General features: G+C 42.0%; 1 protein-coding gene across 1 annotated transcript in view; it reads left to right on the forward strand.

Moving 5' to 3' along the window:
* LOC116398032 (contactin-associated protein-like 5) overlaps nucleotides 1-17,899 on the forward strand; it is an 85,412-nt gene that overhangs the window by 18,147 nt on the left and 49,366 nt on the right. The window contains exons 3-6 of the mRNA XM_031874014.1: nucleotides 868-1,061; nucleotides 10,743-10,890; nucleotides 15,630-15,833; nucleotides 16,226-16,410. Coding sequence (XP_031729874.1) covers nucleotides 868-1,061; nucleotides 10,743-10,890; nucleotides 15,630-15,833; nucleotides 16,226-16,410 — 731 coding nt within the window. The remainder of the gene's footprint in view (nucleotides 1-867; nucleotides 1,062-10,742; nucleotides 10,891-15,629; nucleotides 15,834-16,225; nucleotides 16,411-17,899) is intronic.

The raw sequence follows: 17,899 nt of genomic DNA on the forward strand, positions 1-17,899 counted from the left end.
TCCAGCCTGCCTGGGCCAAGCGTGACATTTGACGCAGTGGTGCGACTCCACGCCTGCCGCTAAACTGAATATTTCTTTACTTTTATTCGCGTCTAAAACTGATAGAAAAACGCGAAAAGTTGTCCTGCTCAGGGACACATGGACATGGACCGGAGGATCCGGGGGATCGAGACCGACGATCTTCCGATTGGAAGACGACCTCTGAGCCACAGCCGCTAAACAATGGAAAACAATGGTTAATGCTGAATAGTATTGGTTCAAGACAGAATATCGTCATTATTACTTATATTTAGGATTGGCCCCAGAAAGCTTTCCCTTTTTTACCCCCTTGTCTTATTCACTCCTCTCTAATTAAAGGGAACAACTACAGCACCAATGAGCCGTGGACATGCTAACAAGACAACTTTTTAAAGATTGTGGAAAAGGTGCTAAAATATTACTAGCAGGTGTATTTTTTAGATGATATGAACAGAAAAGGCCCAGTTTCATTGATTCATTTCAGTTTTCCAGAGAGACATGATGACAGACACACTTGATATTGCGGAGAGGAAGCTTGTGGAACAGAGGTAAACGTGTTGAGCTAGCAGCATTCTGCTCTTCATCAGTTCTTGAGCCCGGCTGTACACATTTCAAAATGAATCGGCTATTTTCCAAGAAGTGAGGTGTCTGACCTCCACGCTGTCGGCTGGAGTGTAACTTCACCATGAAGCAAACCCTCCCTGCATGTATTCACATCAGGACTTTTTTTTGCAATTTGAGCGGTGACTTAGCATAAAGCACACCGGTCCACGGTTCATTCTATCCATATCCACAGTATCGATGTTTGACGGACCCCCCTCTGCCTGTATTTCTCTGCCCCCCCTTCAGGAGCAGGAGGCTGGTCTCCCGTTGTGACCGAACAAGAGCCCTGGCTCCAGGTGGACCTCAGGGAGCAGATGGAGGTGACGGCTGTGGCCACGCAGGGACGTTTTGACAGCTGGGACTGGGTCAGCAGTTACCTCCTGCTCTACAGTGACACGGGCCGAGCCTGGAAACAGTACAGGCACGAGGACGGTGTCGGGGTGAGTCGGCACACGGATGTTTCATTGGATTCGTGACTTTTGACTCACCGTAGGTTTGATGTTAAAGCTAGAGTTGGCAATCTTGAGAAACCAGCAATAGTACGCTAGATTAAAAAATGATCCAATCAATACATTCAGCCCGAATAGAATGATTAAGAACATTACCAAGCCTACCTTTAACAACTGAATCCAAGGACTGATATTATGTTATTGTTTTATTTTGCTTAATTCAACAATCCTGGATGTAAATGTACAGAAACAGAAGAAACAACAGTGTCACTCTCGGCTGTTTTGAATCTACAAATCCCGTCTGTATGAAGCTACAGACGGGATTCAGTTATCCTAGCTTAGCATAACGACAGGGGGAAGCTAGCCCGGCTCTGTTCAGAGCTCACTAATACACTTGTAGCTTTAATCCTTACGCAAACCCAAATATAACAAAGACAACTTGTGTTCTTAAAGGAAATATTTGCAGGGACTAGTTCAACATCTGGTACGACTCCACATTATCCTGCATAGATGTTGTTCAAGCCTGAAGTGAATATATATATATATATAAATATAAAAATATATAAAATATATACAAAATTGCATTACAGGTTAAAGTCTTTGACTCCTGAGTATTCAGCTCAACCCACACACTGTCCAAAGCTATTGCAACAGATGTATTAAATACATACACTCACTAGTGAGGATCACGAGTCTGTTCGAGGCAGCTCCTGTCAGAGTGACACGATCGTCAAACAGCAGTGAGAAATCAACACAATACTCAAATGTTGATATTCAAATTGTACAAATCAGCAGATTATTAATTACAGCACGACTATTCCTGCTCGAATTCCAGGCACAATTAAAAAATGTAAGATCAAAGTAAAATGAAGATAACAAAGTAGCTAATTAATAAAACATACAGGCCCTACCTCCCTACATATTTATCCTCATTAATTAGGTGGGAGTCGGCTACGGTTACGCTTCTTATGCCAACAAACACACTTTATTTTTAACAGCAGCAGAATGAACTGAAAAAAAAACATGAAATTGATGCAAAACTCGACCCGATTCAAGCCCGGGTGAATTGTGAGAAATATTGGTCATGCCCGAACTCACAGAGTCAGAAGCTCTCAGCCACACTAACCGTTTGCCCTCTGCTTCTAACGGCCAATCAACGCCCTCATCTGGCTCCATATTTAACGCGCAGACATGAGAGTGGAAGTTGAGTAATCTCGACGGTTAAGAATTACATTTCCTTCCGTCACGAGAGATGTCGTCACTCTTCCACGCTCCGTTCTCTGTGGAGCTATTGATAGACAGCATTACAGGTGCGGGTCAGATGACACATCCTCTCACTGTTTGACACATCTCGAGGTGCTGGGAGTGTCTGGTGTCAGCGCAATTAAATGCCGTTTTTTTCCGCCCCCCCATGTAATGTCACAACGTGTTATGCCAGCCTGTGCAGGCGCTCGAGGTCGAAGGAAATAGCCTGATGTTGGCACATGTTATTAATCCTTCATTGTGTTCATCCCAGTTATGTCAAAGGCTGCTGACAAGTTGTTTGTGTTTTTATGAGAGTTTTTATCTTTGGCAGTCCAATTAGCGTGAGTGTGTCGTTGCCGACTGGCATGTTGCTGCCGCAGCGTGCTCTTGTATTTTTCATTGTGTTGAAAGGAGAGAGCACAGAGACGTGAGGGTGTACATCATGACTTTATCTTCCTCCATCTTTTTTAAACAAATGTATTAGAGATTTTAAAAAAATTGTTTGCACTTATTATATTTCATTTTTATAAACAAACTAACAAACACAACCAAATTCAAAGCAAAACCAGAAAAAAAGACGACAACAACGAATAAGCCAGACGACTAGAAAGAGATACATTTAAAAAACATGTTTCAGTCTTAATAATGTACATTTTTGCAAATAATTTGCAGCCAAATCAAATTGTTTCCCTCGGTATCCCGGAGGTTGGTTTATGGTGTTTCGCTGGTTACGCTCGTTGTCTTTTTGATTCTTCACAGTTCATTTTGTTTGTACGCCCTCTGGTGTTTCAGAGAATATTGGAACAAACAGCGCAGAGGCTAGGTGCGAGTGTAAACAAAGCTTCAGGGTGTGTAACAATTGAGCCCCAGGTTTCCTGGAAACCACGTGTGTTACCTGGAAGCCTCTGAGACTAGTTCACTAAGCCATCTGGAGAAACAAGGAGCACTGGTAGCTTTTTAACAGGACAGTTCTGACAACTCTGAAACAGGTCGAACCCCTTTAGTCAAGCCAGAATCCCCCCGTCCCACAAGCTCTGTTAAACGTTCATGTTGTTACTGTCACACACACACGGGGTGTGTATTTATCTTTGGGCTGAAAATAGTCCCCAACAAATACTCTAAATACACTGACTCACGATTCAATTATGATTCAATGCACAACGATTTGTTGTATCCTATCCTCAATTTTCTATATTACTGCATATCATCATTTTTCATCAGTTAATACTTTATTAAAAGCAGTCTATAATGTAAAAAGCTGCACATTTTTAATGCCGGTATCTGTGTGAGCCACCTCGGCACATAAACATTACAAAAGTAAAACATAAATCCTTCTGCAAAGCATTAAAAGTGTGAACAATGCAGTGACAAATACAAAATGCATGAATTAGCTGAGCGGCTAGCAGACTTTTCCTCACTCATCGCTCTTCTACTCTCACTTGGTTTAAGTCACTGCATCTCCCAACAGAACAACACTATGTTTGAATCTCAGCTTGAAAGCACCTCTTTTTTCCTGCCTAGCGTTGTTGTTGAATGTCGTCTCTCTGCTCTGAGCTCACGGTGTGTGTTTAAGCTCCGCCCCCGGTGAAACACAGAGAACAGAGAACAGAGGAGAGACAGAGGAGAGAAACAATCGTGACAGTATATGACAGCAATACTCGAGCAAACAAGCCTCACACTGAGCTGAAATGAAACCAAACTCTTCTGTCAATGCATCGATGCAAGAAGATCCACGTCTGCATCGCAATGCATCTCAGCGTTGACAAAAATGTCCACACCTCATAAAACCACAATGCTTTTTCAGAAAACTTCTTAGTCTTCAACAGAAATCGCTTCAACAAATACATTCCCTCCGTTGTTATGGATGCTTAAAATATGACAACAAACAGCACAACACTTAAATCCTGAGCAGAGCATAACGCGGGCCCCTGATGGGCCGGGGGCCTTAAGCAGCAGCTTAGTCTGCTAATGCCTCAGACCAGATTTCATGTACCATCTGGCTAAAACATTTTTTTGTCATATTTCGATATTTAACCAGAGATTAATTTGTGAAGTTCACTGAGACATTTGCTTCATGTGTTCCTCGTGTGGTTATTCATGAGAAGGGAAATGAGGACTTTGTGTATAGATAATATCAACGTGACCTGCAGCTGTAACCTTTTGGAAGTGACCCGTGAGAGAGAGAGAAGAGAGAGGGCTGTAAGAGTTTCACATGTTGAAATGAATATAGCACTCAGCAGTGTATAACACCAGTCAAAACACGCGTCGTCCTCCAAAACCTGTCAAGCATTAAGACCAGGCGTGACGGAGCTTTATATCGACTGATGTGTGCTTAATGCACGCTCACAAAGACGATTTAAGCCCCCCCGTCTCATCTGTGGTGCTCATGTGAACTTGGATTTATCGTATGATTTATATAGTGCAGGATGAATGTCAGCCAATTAGTCCGAAATCTCTCTTATTCTGAAACTCACACTCAAGCTGACTAACTACAGCGTTCACCGAGACCTTTGGCTGAGACTTACTCACATCCGTCTGGCATTTGAACAAGTGAAGCTCCAAGGTAACGGCTCACTGCCAGACACTGAACTGAGAGGGACTAATGAGAGAGCAGCAGCTGCTGATATGACTGCTAGCTCTCAGCCATTCTTAACTAACGGTGAGCCAAATGAGCTCCGCGGAAAAATGAGCTCTGTTAAAAAAAACCAAAAAAATGGGGATGAAGGTACGGAACAAACAGACCCTGAGCCATAGCTTAACCAGTATGGTTAAGTATATATATATATATATATATAGTATAATTCTATGTAGATATCAAATCAGATTTGTGGGTAACTTCCACCGCTCTAGAAAAGAAATCTGAGTTACCAAAATCAATAACAGCCATCCTCTGAGGACATTTAATATATAATATTAAATATTATGGTAAACTGAACCGTATCTATGGACATATCTTGCTCTGCATCGAAGTGTTCAAAGGTCATCTTCACTCTTGAGTTCAAACACTCAAAAACAAGTAAAAACTGAATGCAAATGAAATCCCATGAAGGCTTTAACACGTCTTAAACTGTCTGTTCCTGCAAACAGCCTCCTGTCTGTGGGAGCAGAGCCTTATAAAGTACAAGAGGAACGCGTGAAACAACATGATGTTTCTACTCGACAAGCTGATAATAACCCAATTAGCGAGAGCCAGGGGAGAGAAGATCAGTGGAAATAACTCATGTCTGTGGAAACAATTAGGAGGTGAAATGTGGTCTTTTATCAGCTCATCAACGTCTGTTTTGTTTTTGCTCCATGGTACTTTTAAAGTTAACTCTTTAGAAATGGCAGAGCACCCGTTTTAAATCCCGCTTTAACTTAATTCCCTGTAAAATATTAACAATCCGCTCCGTGGCGAGTGGGCGGGATGCTCTTTGCAAATATTCATAGGTGGGAAGAGGAATGTGTTCTAGCAGGGGGTTCCAGATTACCTTCATTATCCTTGAAAAACCTTTTTCAGAAAATCTATTTTTAATGCGGCTGTGAATAAACGTGTGAAACAAATTCTTGTCCGTGAGGGAGGAAGAATTTGCACATTCATTTCCATGCTTGTTAGCTGTTCAGGTAGATGGGAATCTAACAAGGATTAAAATGGGTCTGCATGACTGATGATTTTATCTGCGTAATTGTGTCTTGTATCATGACTGCGCTTGGAATATTTTACAGCACGATCACAAAGGAAATTCAAACAATCATTTGGTCATTATGTGTATTAAATTGGTGGTTGAATTGGAGTTTTCACCGAGCGGTTCACATCTGTGGTTTTGAGTTAAACATCTTAACAGTTGGGTGGATCGCCGTGACATTGTGTACGGATGTTCAAGGTCCCCAGAGGAAGAATCCCTCTGACGTTGGCGATTGTTGTGATGTCATCACAGCAATAATTTAAGTTTCTCTAAAACTTCCAGCACCAAATGCCCATAAGCCTCAGCTGCATTTTGTGTCTAGTTCAAACTAGCAAATGTTAGCATGCTAACACCCTGCGATAAGGCTGCTTTCACTCCTGTAGTTGCTTTCATCTGGTCTGCACTGAGGGAAAGAATTATACTTTGTTGCATTTTAGTACACAGAGTCAAATACAAGCACAGCAGTTCTCAGAGCTTTTGATCCATGGGAAAATACCAACACTGACGTCCAAACGTGTTGATTTGCATAAACAGGTTATATAAACAGCCCTAGACAGATCTATTATAAGATCGCTTCCTGAACAGATTTCAAAATCAGCAAATGGATTTATGAGTAGATAAGCTTTTGAAATCGTGCTAAAATCACGTATCTGCTCTCATAAAATCCTGTGGTTGGTTCATTTGTTCTCTCACAAACAAACCGCACCAGTCTGCTCGGAAGCGAGACCCACCTTTTCGAGCCGTCTCCGTTTTGGTTGTTTGCTCCACAACAGGGTTCAATTGACAGCTTTCACACCAGCCCAACTAACCAGAGAGACTGTTTCACCTAAACAAACAGGTTGGGTGTGAAAGCACCCTGAGATGTTCAAGGTCAAACTTATACCTCCGACAGTACACATCGTCATGTTAACCTTGCCATTGTGAACAAGGTGCCTGCAATGTTGCTGAACAGAGCCGGAGTGTACACGACACACTTACGAGTAACTTCAAACGTCAAAAACCTAATATATTATGTTGCTGAAGCCAACACAGAAACAAAAAAAGCTACTAGAATGGACAAGGAAAATACATTTGAATTAAACTAAATACCCCTCTGGAACAACAAAATGTATATATGTGTATATATATGTATATTGTGAGATTTAAAGGTGAGGCAACTAATGCGGCTGATCAAGGCAAACTATTCACCATTACTCCTCACCAGCAGGATCAGCATTGAGCCCACTGGGGAATACCCAGGACGGCTCCAGAATCAGCACCCTGGACAGCGCCCGCCATGCTGACGCTAAAGTCGCTGTAAAACGGACGTTAGAGCACCTTTGTCTTCTGTACTTTGACTTATTCACACAGTGAAACAGAACAATTGAGCGGTGTACAGTTATAAAGGGGATTTAAATGAAGTTCTTTGGATTGGATTGGACTGCTAACAAGTGGGCTTTTTCTTGGAGTTTAGCGTAATACGGAGCTACAGAGGACAGCTGGCTCCACACACACACACACACACCTCCCTCACCTGTTGTTACATCAGGAGGACGAGTGGGAGATGAAAGGAAAAAACGTGTCGCTTTAACTTCCGTTTCACTGGGACTTTGCTCTCAGGGCGTCAGTGTGCAGCCTCACAGGGCTGCTAGTTTGGCTGTAGTCTCTTGACAAAACTTAAACCAAGATATCTTAATCAAACCTAAACCCGAAATGTAACAAAAACAGAAAGCATATCCTCTGCTACTTGCTAATAAAAAGAAGACATACAAGGCTTGTTGGTCCTGGTCAGAGGACGTCTGGCCGGCAGACGGGAGGTCAGGGATTGCTCTAGCATTTTCATTGCAAGGTCACATACTTCTAGCTCGCTCACCATGTTGTTCCCTGAGGCTGTTTAACTGGCCAGTGACCTTTTGTAACATACTGTATTCAACGCCGGCAGCAGGATTCATCCCCCAGTGAATTGATTAAAATAAACGTATGCATCTGTGCTGCATGCAACACAAAGGAAAAGTGACACGAGGGAGCTCATCACCGGAGAGGAAGAGTAAAGAGTCTTAATGAATGGGGAGGGAGACTGTTCCACAGTGACAGATGCATGAACAGAAATAATGAAGTCACGGCGGGGTTGTTTATGTGCATAAGGACCGACCTCTGGAAAAGCTTCTCCGCCCCGAGGGCTTTGCTTCATCTCCCGGCTGAAACACACAGGATGTTCCGTTGCAATTTTTTTTTTCCCAGAGAGGAAACAAAAACAAACGTCATACTCGGGACAGCCTCAGTGGTGTTCTTGTACTGGTATCACTCTGGAATACTAATGACTCACGCTGACGTGTGTAAGTGTTGTTGGATAATGAACAGCTAGAATCACTGCAGTGCAGCCTTCATCAGAGTTTGTTTGGTTCATTAGATTTTTCAGATATTCAGCTGGGAGTTGAGTGGAAAGACGGGGTTAATGATTGTAACACAAATAAGAAGGAGTGCAGTTTCACAAGCAATAAACCAAACTGACATGGTTGGATAGTTGAACGGGCCTACCGAGCACAGGCCGAGGGGTCCAACATGTGCAACATGACACTCAAAGATAAAACATACCAACCAGGAAGAGACTCAGAGATGACCTCAGATAAACATAAAATGACTACAAATAGACATAAGAAAACTACAAAAAGACCAAAACAACTACACAGAGATGCAAAACAACTACAAAGAGATGCAAAACAACTACACAGAGATGCAAAACAACTACAAAGAGATGCAAAACAACTACAAAGAGATGCAAAACAACTACAAAGAGATGCAAAACAACTACACAGAGATAAACACAAAGAGACACATAGACTAAAAAAAGGGGCAAAATGACCACAGACAAAAATCACAATAAAATACCAAAGAATAAAAAGAAACACCAAAAAACTACAAAGAGACACAAAACCACAGCGAGATGCGTAACGACTACAAAGAGACTCAAATAATACTACTAAAAGATGCATAAAAACTGCAAATAGACACAAAGAGAACAACCACAAACCACAAACAAAAATAACCATAAAAGAACAAAACAAACCACAGAAAGATGCAGATGAGGCTAAACAACTATACGGTCTGTGTGTCTTGCTCCTATGTGAGGTGGTGGGCCCAGGCCCCCCCCCCCCATGTACTATGCACTAAACAACTACCTTCATTTTGCAATGGCATCCTAAATGAACACACTTTCTTTTCTGCCAACTGGTTTTGGTTATTTAAACTATTATGTTAGTATTTCTGTTCTTTGTAGACGCTGGTTCATGATGGGCAGGGCTCCACTGGGGAAAAAAGATGATGTCATGCCATGTCTCACGTGCTTATGTTTCCAGCACTGCCAGTCAAATCACTTCAAACCACACAGTCCCAATGAAGAAGATCAACCACATTCAGAAAGGCTTTAGATTTTGAATGCGGAACAATCAAATATTCTTCCACTGCAGCGTGTCTCACACAAAGCCTGGAAATAACGAGGCCACGCTCACAGCTCTGTGTCACAAGCACAGCAGCATGCTTTCATCAGCTTGATCCCCTTCTCCCCCTAAAACACACTGATGGCCACATTTCATTTTATTTTGATTGAAAGCATTTGGAAAACGTGAATAAGAAAAAGCGCCATGAATATGTGTGGCTTGTTTTGTTTTTTTCAAGGCCAATAGGTTCCCATATATTTATTTTGCTCTAAAAGCAGTTTTTAGTGGTAAAGTAATACATCTGCTTTGACCGAACGTATAAAACCGAGCGCCATTTGTTCATCCCTCCTGTGCGGACGTGAATAACTGTGCATGTGTAAATAAGCCTCGGCTCACACGCGTGTTGCGATTCAGCCACTAGCCTCCGCTCAAAACGGGGGAAGCGGTGGCATAAATCACAATAACAGCCCCAACAGTCGCGCTGTCGCCTTGATTATCTACCAAGTAGCAGCATCCCGTTGCATTTAATGATGCTTCTGCTTCGCGGCGCTCTGCAGGCAACGGACAGTCGTGTGTGCCGCTGGTAATTGTGTCTCTGCTGTTGCGGAAAGCTGAATTATTGGCATCGTCTGAATGTGTTGAACTGTCCACGGAAGCCTGGAGCTCTGCTGTCAATGATATATATTTCTGTTTCTTTATAGTGGGAGCCCTTATTGATCTGATACGTCACCTGCCTACTATCAGTTATGAAGACGCTGGTAATCAGTCATTTGAGAGGAGAGGTCATTTTGTTAACCCATCTTTCACTCTCTCTCCTCTTTGTTTATGTCCCCTGGCTTTGTGTGGGGCAGAGAGAGAGAGTTGAGGAGGGGTTGGAAGAGAAAAAAGAAGAATGACATCTCACAATTGTACTCAGAGGTTTGTTTAGCTCTGCAGGGAGAAAACACAATACGAGAGCCGTTATTGCCCCCCGGCTGCCTCGGTGGGGAATTTTCCTCCTGCTCGCGTGGAATCTGCTTCAACCGATATTCTCATATTTCTCACCACATCTCATCTCATATTTCCACACCACACGATGATTCTCATCACTTTACATCAAATAGTATGTTCAAGGATAGGAAGAGGACATTGCTCTTGGCCTCGCCGTGTCAGCATTTGGTTGTTGTCTGTGCTATTTGAGGATTTTAGATTTTTTTTTTACTGTGCTGATATTTCAAGTATTCAGCTAAATCAACAGACTGGTAAAAATATTACTATTCACTTTGGATCGGAGGTCATTTTCCCGTTTCTTGGCGGAGCCTTCGGTCACAACCACGATCAATCTTTGTCGCTCTGTTTTCCTGCAGAGATTTGTCGGGAATGTGAATTCGGAGGCCGTTGTCCAGAACAAGCTGTCCCACCCGGTGAGAACGCGTTTCCTGCGCTTCGTCCCTCTCGACTGGAACCCCAGCGGCTGGATGGGCCTCAGAGTGGAGGTGTACGGCTGCTCCTACAGTGAGTAACACACTCTGAAAGCACTCAGTCGACACATCAAAAAAAAAAATCCTCTGTGCTTTACACCACCTAGAAGGATTCCTTCATTTATGCACCTGCAGCTACTCTCTCTTGATGGAGAGTAATGAGGGAGCCATTTTCTCTTCACTTACTTTTAACACGCTGTTTGATACTCCAGACAGCAGCGACATGACTAATCAAGAAGCCGACAGGCCGGGTCTGAAACATATATACAGGGGGATGATCACCACCCAGCAACAAGTACAACAAAGAGTTGAGCGGGGCTCATTTTCTTGATGAATATTGCAGCAAAATACGGAATGATTTGTAATTGAACCCCGATGACCTACAAAAACACAGAGTGGAGCCAGATAAGGTAGAAACATGCCCGACGCAGCTCAGGTCATTACTTTGCTTGTTCTGATTCTGATGTTGTTAATGCTCTCACTCATGCTCGCGGGCCGATTAACACCCAAACTATAATGACTTATCTCTTTGTCTCATGATATGAAATGTTGTTTGTATTCAGAATTGACCAATTTGATTGTAAAAAAACACAAATTGAATACTTAATATCTCAGGATAATATGAGTTTTTACTTGGGAGTCGTATCACTGAATCATTGCTCTTGGCCACGACAGAAGAAGGTGTCCCACGTCACGCACATTTACAAATTAGATGCTAATTAGTATCATACTTCAGATTTAGCCTAAAATGCTGGATTGGGTATCGGTGAGTATGAGTCATTATTATATACTTTATCATTTATGCTACACAGGAACAGCAACAACACTTGTCCCTTGCTCCCCGATACATGCATCCTGCTTAATCGTTACTGAGCATGTGCAAACTACTACAACACACCTGTGGCCAAACACTCTTGTGCACCACAAATCCTTGTTTAAATACTCAGGAGAGCTACTTAGCGTTAGCTGTTAGCTGTTAGTAGCCGGTGGGCAGCACAGTGCTGCTTGGCTAAATAACTGAGCTAACGGCTAACGTTAACGGAGGTTGCATTGAGTTCCATTATGATGCGCTCAAGCTGTCTTCAGTGAGTTGGGCAACAGTGAATTACAATGTTGTGAGGATGTGTTTAAATGCAATATTGTAAAAATGTAGTTTCTAGTGAAAAATAGTTGTTTGAGGGAGATTTTTGTCACAACAATTTACAATATATGTGATAGGGAATTATGTCTGGATCACTTTTTTTGTTTTTAACACACTAGTATCAAATCAATACTTGATAAAAATGACAAAATAAGTACTAAGTGTAACACACACTGCCTAGCTTCAAGTGCTGAAGCACACGCCAGATAGAACAAGTAATCAATATATATGGTAGCTGGCATGTGCCATTTCTGGGAACATTGTCATCGTTTGAAGCAGACAGGTGGATCCAAATGCAGAGACAGCAACAGGCAGGAGACAGAAACTATTTACTCTCAAAGGAACACAACGTAGAGGTACCAGGAAACTCAGGCAGGCCGGTCACAAGGAGCACCGAGGCAGCTTCAACTAAAGACAAACTGACAAAGAACTCAAACAACAGACAGGTATGGACACCCGTGCTGCTAATCACGAGCCGCTGCACAGCTGGAGTGGGCAGGGAACTGGAATGACGGAGGAAATGCTATAACAAGACCACGAGGACTGGCAACAAAAAGGCTGACGAGTCTAGACACTAAACAGGTGTACGAGGGAAGAAATGCAGGGCACGGCTACAGGAACACACAGCACGCACAGGAAACTGACAATAGGAAAAACACAAGGACAAAACCCTGCTCACAGAAAACTGGGTAAATGTTTGAGAGTGGACACAATCATAAACAACAATAGAGAACAACAATAACAAAGATAATGAATTTTTGAAGACAATTATTGTCTGAAAAGATATAAACATAAAAGATTACATTAAAATAATTCTGTCCATGTAATCGTAATGAGATGCTAAAACAAACTGGAAGTCTGTGACACACAGTAACATTTATATGCTGAACAATGCTTTAAAACACATGTAATGAGGATCCACTGACACCTCTCCCACACATGGGGAGGCAGCACTAACTAGATGAGCCGCTGGATCAATGTGCTGGGAAACACTGTGAGAATATCCCACCATAATCACCACACACGGCGTATGCATGTCCAATAAGCAGCAGGTATACAACCCAAGCTGCCTCTCGTACTCCCTGCTCCTCCATTAGTCTATATATTTTGTGGATTCATGCGTCTGCTCATAAACCGCTGAAAATATAGAATGATTCACAATACAACTGATGGATGTCTTATGTTACAGAAACCGCTAATCTGCCGTCGGCAGACCCGAGAAAGGTCACATTGCCGCGCGGCTCTTTCTGCTGCGGGATAATGTATGCAGGAGTGTGTATGCAGGAGTGTGCATGCAGGAGTGTGTCTCTGAAGCAGGATTATATAGAGGTGACACCGGCAACGCCGCCGATCTCAGATCTGTTCTCTGGGACTCCCTGAAATCAATTGTACATGAATGATGAGAGTGACACAGGGAGAGTGTAAAGAGAGCTTCTCATTATGATGACAAGTTTGGGTCCAATACTCTTTTATTTCCTTTCTTTAGATTGAGCTGCACGTCTCCTGTAAAATATCTGTTGTTCGGCTTTTACTCCACTTTTAAAAATACTGGGCTTCTGCTACTTAAACACATTTTTAATTGTTTGATTGCTCCGATGCTGCTGAGGCTGGATGGATTATTGTGGTGTCCAAATTCATTTCATTTAATACATTGCAGCCAGTGGGTATGCTAAGCCTTAGATTAAACGTCATGTCTCTGGGGGACGGGCGGATATCGATCCCCAGAGAATCTTTACTACCGACACTAAATCTTGTAGCTCGCGTCAATGCGATCAATTCCCCCCCCCCGCCCCCCACTCCCCAAAAAAAGACTCCATCTCATTTGAGATGAGACTCTGAACACACTCCTCTTAATGACACACTACTCATTTGTTATTATCCATTCGGGGTTGTCTTGTGTTTTAACATGCATGTCATTTAGTAATTAACAGTTAATAGTAAAATGAATGTTTGGCAGATCATTTGGAAAATGAAGTGGCCCGTTCTGATTGCATTCCGCTCATAAATCAATGCAGACTAAATTATGAGAGCAATTTTCCAGACAGTGACTGGATGGTAACAACATTTAAAAGAATTGTGGGTGACACTTTCTATGTATATAATGCATTATAAACAGGGTAGGACATTTACATATTTTTTTGGGGGCAACTTTTGCCCCCACTGACTGAAATCCAGGGGCATTTTCAAAAAATTGGCAGCACTTTTTGAAACTTGTGAAATAACATTTAACCTTTGTTCAAAATAATAAATATACTTATTTAGGCTTACAGTATATGAGCAATTGTCATCAAATGGCAATAATAAGACTATTAGGCAGTAGTCTACAGATTCAAAGTGTTTTCTTAGATTTTCTTAACAAAAAACAAACATAAAACAGACAATCATACTCAATTTTATTCTTATTTCTTTGTGGTTATTTATTGTTATTATTAAATGTTTTAAACAACTATTAACAATTAAGTCAACGATGCCTTGATTACATATACATCAGTCATTGTATGGAATTATTGAGAAAAAATATTTTTGTAGCGCCTCAAATATTGTGATATTACCCATTTTTGTCCTGAACTTATGCATTAGTCATTGTGTGGAATTTTTGAGAAAAACATTTTTATAGCACCTTAAAAATTTAAAAAATGTGCCATTTGAAGGTACAAATTCAGTTCAGAGTTTTTACTTAGTAAAATATCTTAATTGACTGTCAGTCAGGTATTATTCATTAGCAACCCTCAAATCAAAGAATAAAGACACTTTACGCACAATTTAGGTGTATTTTACCTTTAACTCAGGAGATGCAGGCAGCATGTTTTACACTTAATGTGAATATAATTCATTTAATCTAATTGCCATTATGCAATATGTATACTTTGTTGGCATCTTATTCTGAAAACCGGATGTTCGTCTGAAGAAACCGGATGTTGTCTCACGTTAATCTTTCCGGTAGCTTTCAAAGTCCTTCGCTCGCTCCCGATCTGCGCCGTTTGAACGAGTTTACCGTGAATGTCAGCATAAAGGTGCACTAACATGTGAGTGTCTGCTGAGTTGACCGCAGTCTCGCAGTCACAGGTCTGATGAAGAAGCGCACATTTATTTATTCGTTTAGAAAGTTCGGGGGCATCTTTTGCCCCTCTCCTAGTGATATCAGGGGCAAAATGATATTTCTTAGGGGCAGATTTGCCCTTTGCCCTCGTGTATTTCCGACGCTGATTATAATACTGTATATTACAAACACTCATTATAATTATAATAATAGTGATTATAATGCATTATTAAAATATTATAATGCATTATTAATATACACTATGATTCTTGCATAAAAAATGAATCAAGAATCATGACACTTGAGTATGTAAGTCATTAAAAAATGCTTTTCAATTTGTTCAAATTATTCTCAGAAAATGAAAAAAAAAACATTAATTTGTAAATGTTTATTAAATACATATTCATGAGTACTTATAACTACAATTATACCGTTCTAAAAGCAGATGTTTGTAATGCATTATAGACCTGGGCATCATAGAAAGTGTTACCGAGTAGAGCACATTTTAAATCTCGTAGAACATTTATTTGTATCATTTATTGGAAGTACAGTTTGCAATACTGATTCACGAGGTGCTGTGGTTCTCCTTTAGAATCGTATGTCGCAGACTTTGACGGCAGAAGCTCCTTGCTGTATCGGTTCAACCAGAAGTCCATGTCGACGGTGAAGGACGTGATCTCTCTGCGCTTCAAGAGCCATCAGGCCGAGGGTGTGCTGCTGCACGGAGAGGGGCAGAGAGGAGATTACATCACCCTGGAGCTGCACCGCGGAAGATTGGACCTCTACCTCAACTTAGGTGAACCGCGCTCTCTGAGCCTCTCCCTCTCGAAAAATCTATCGCTTTTTATTTCCACAAGCATTTCGTCTCACAGTCAGGACTGAGAGGTATTACAGCAATGAGGTGGTATACTTACATCTCACCTCAGTTCTAGTGACACAACAATACAAAGACTAAAGATATGTCTTCAAATTGCTGAATTTGTCAGGCCAAAAGATCTATCTTTAAGTCAGATTGCTGTTTTCCAAGCAAATGCATTTCAATCACAACAAGATGAAAAAGAGATAATTAGAAAATGTGCACAGTTGAACAGTTTAAACCAGCAAATGGTTGAGCTATAGCTAACTCTATATCAATGCATTGTAAAGCTGCTCACTGCGTTCCTTGCTGTTTCCTTTGTGCTTCTGCAGACGACAGCAGGCTGAGGTTCAGCAGCGGCCGCGTTGCCGTCACCGTGGGTAGCCTGCTGGATGACCAGCAGTGGCACTCCGTTCACATAGAGCGCTTCAACAAGCAGGTCAACCTCACAGTTGACTCCCACACGCAGCACTTCCACACCAAAGGGGAGGGACACTCACTGGAGGTGGACTACGAGGTGAGTCCACGGGATCATTCAATTACAAAACAGCTTTGTAAACCTGAATATAACTCGTGACGAATTCATCCAGTGAGGTCCAGACAACCCTATCATTAATAACACAGTGATGAGCACAGTGGAGTTAGTAAGGAGCCTTGGAGTACCTCAGTAAACAGAGTCTGTGTACTCACTGTACGCACTCGGGAAACGGCATGTTTGGAAATGACGTCTCTGTTATGAACGATAGAAAAGAGAGAAATGTTGCAGAGGTGAGTTATTTTTATTGTCTCAAAGGAATAACAGACTGCCAGGCTGCACAGACTCTTTTCTGTCGTTGGGTGGACTGGTCAGGTTTAGGCATGAAGAGTGAGATGGGTTCGGGTGAAGGGATTCGTAATAATCTCCTGGGGGCAAGAGGCTGTATTTCTTGGTTTTTCTGGTTTAGCCAGCGGATATCTGGGCCAAGACTTCTTCTTCCGTGTGCTGCTAGTTGTCAGTGACTGGAGTTGGAGTTGAGAGACGATGTGTGCAACCGGATTGTTTCACAAGGAGCCAGTTTACAAGCAGATTTTAAACCATAAGAAGTTAAATCATCATCAGGCGATAGCCGAAAGGTTCCCAGATCCTCTCTTACTCTCCACACGGACTGTTCACCTGCATTCAACCATACCTGCTGGGAAATGTTTGGTCTATACTATTCGGACTACAAATGGAAACCAGAGTGCTTCCGATACCAGAATCCTGTCGACAGATTCTGCACACACCTGCTTTGTTTGTAGAGATTTGAGCTGATCAAATATTGTTGCGACAGACGATTGCCGGCTGGAATCAGAAGCCTGCTGATTTTTTTCTGCCTCATTCTAAAATCAAGAACCCATTGTTTAAAAAATGACTAAGAATGATTCATATTAATTCTGCCGCAGTTATTTTAATCCGCATGAGAATGGAAAGCTAAGGGTGTAATCCTTATAAAATCACCTTCAAAGATGCAGTTTGAATTTGCACAGTTCCAGCCGGTGTTGAAGTACAACATGCATACTTACTCCTGGATTGACCAGCTGTGGGAGCACACTCGACAGCCGTTAGAAAAAGGACATTAATCTGCCGCCTCAATTCTTCTGGGACGGCTTTCAAAAGGATTTTGGAACCTGGCTGCAGGGATTTTCTTCCATTCAGCCACAAGAGCATTAGCGAGGTCCAACACTGATGTTGGGTGATGATGAGGTCTGGCTCACAGTCACAAGTCCCACTTCATCCCAAAGGTGTAATAGGTTCTGTGTAGGCCAGCCAAGTTCCTCCACTCCAAAATCGGTAAAAACCTTTTTCTTTACGGACCGCTCTCTGTGCACGGGGGGCATTGTCAAGGTGAATAAAGGAAAACTTCTTTCCCAAACTGCTGTGGCATTAAGATTTCCCTTAGGTGGAACTAAACAACATGCGCCACACCATGAACAGAATACTGTATGCATAACAGTGGCTCTGCAGTGTATGTTTGGATCCAGTGAGT

This window comes from Anarrhichthys ocellatus, unplaced genomic scaffold, assembly GCF_004355925.1.
Source record: "Anarrhichthys ocellatus isolate YVR2014 unplaced genomic scaffold, GSC_Weel_1.0 scaffold77, whole genome shotgun sequence".
In the NCBI taxonomy this organism is placed as follows: Eukaryota; Metazoa; Chordata; class Actinopteri; order Perciformes; family Anarhichadidae; genus Anarrhichthys; species Anarrhichthys ocellatus.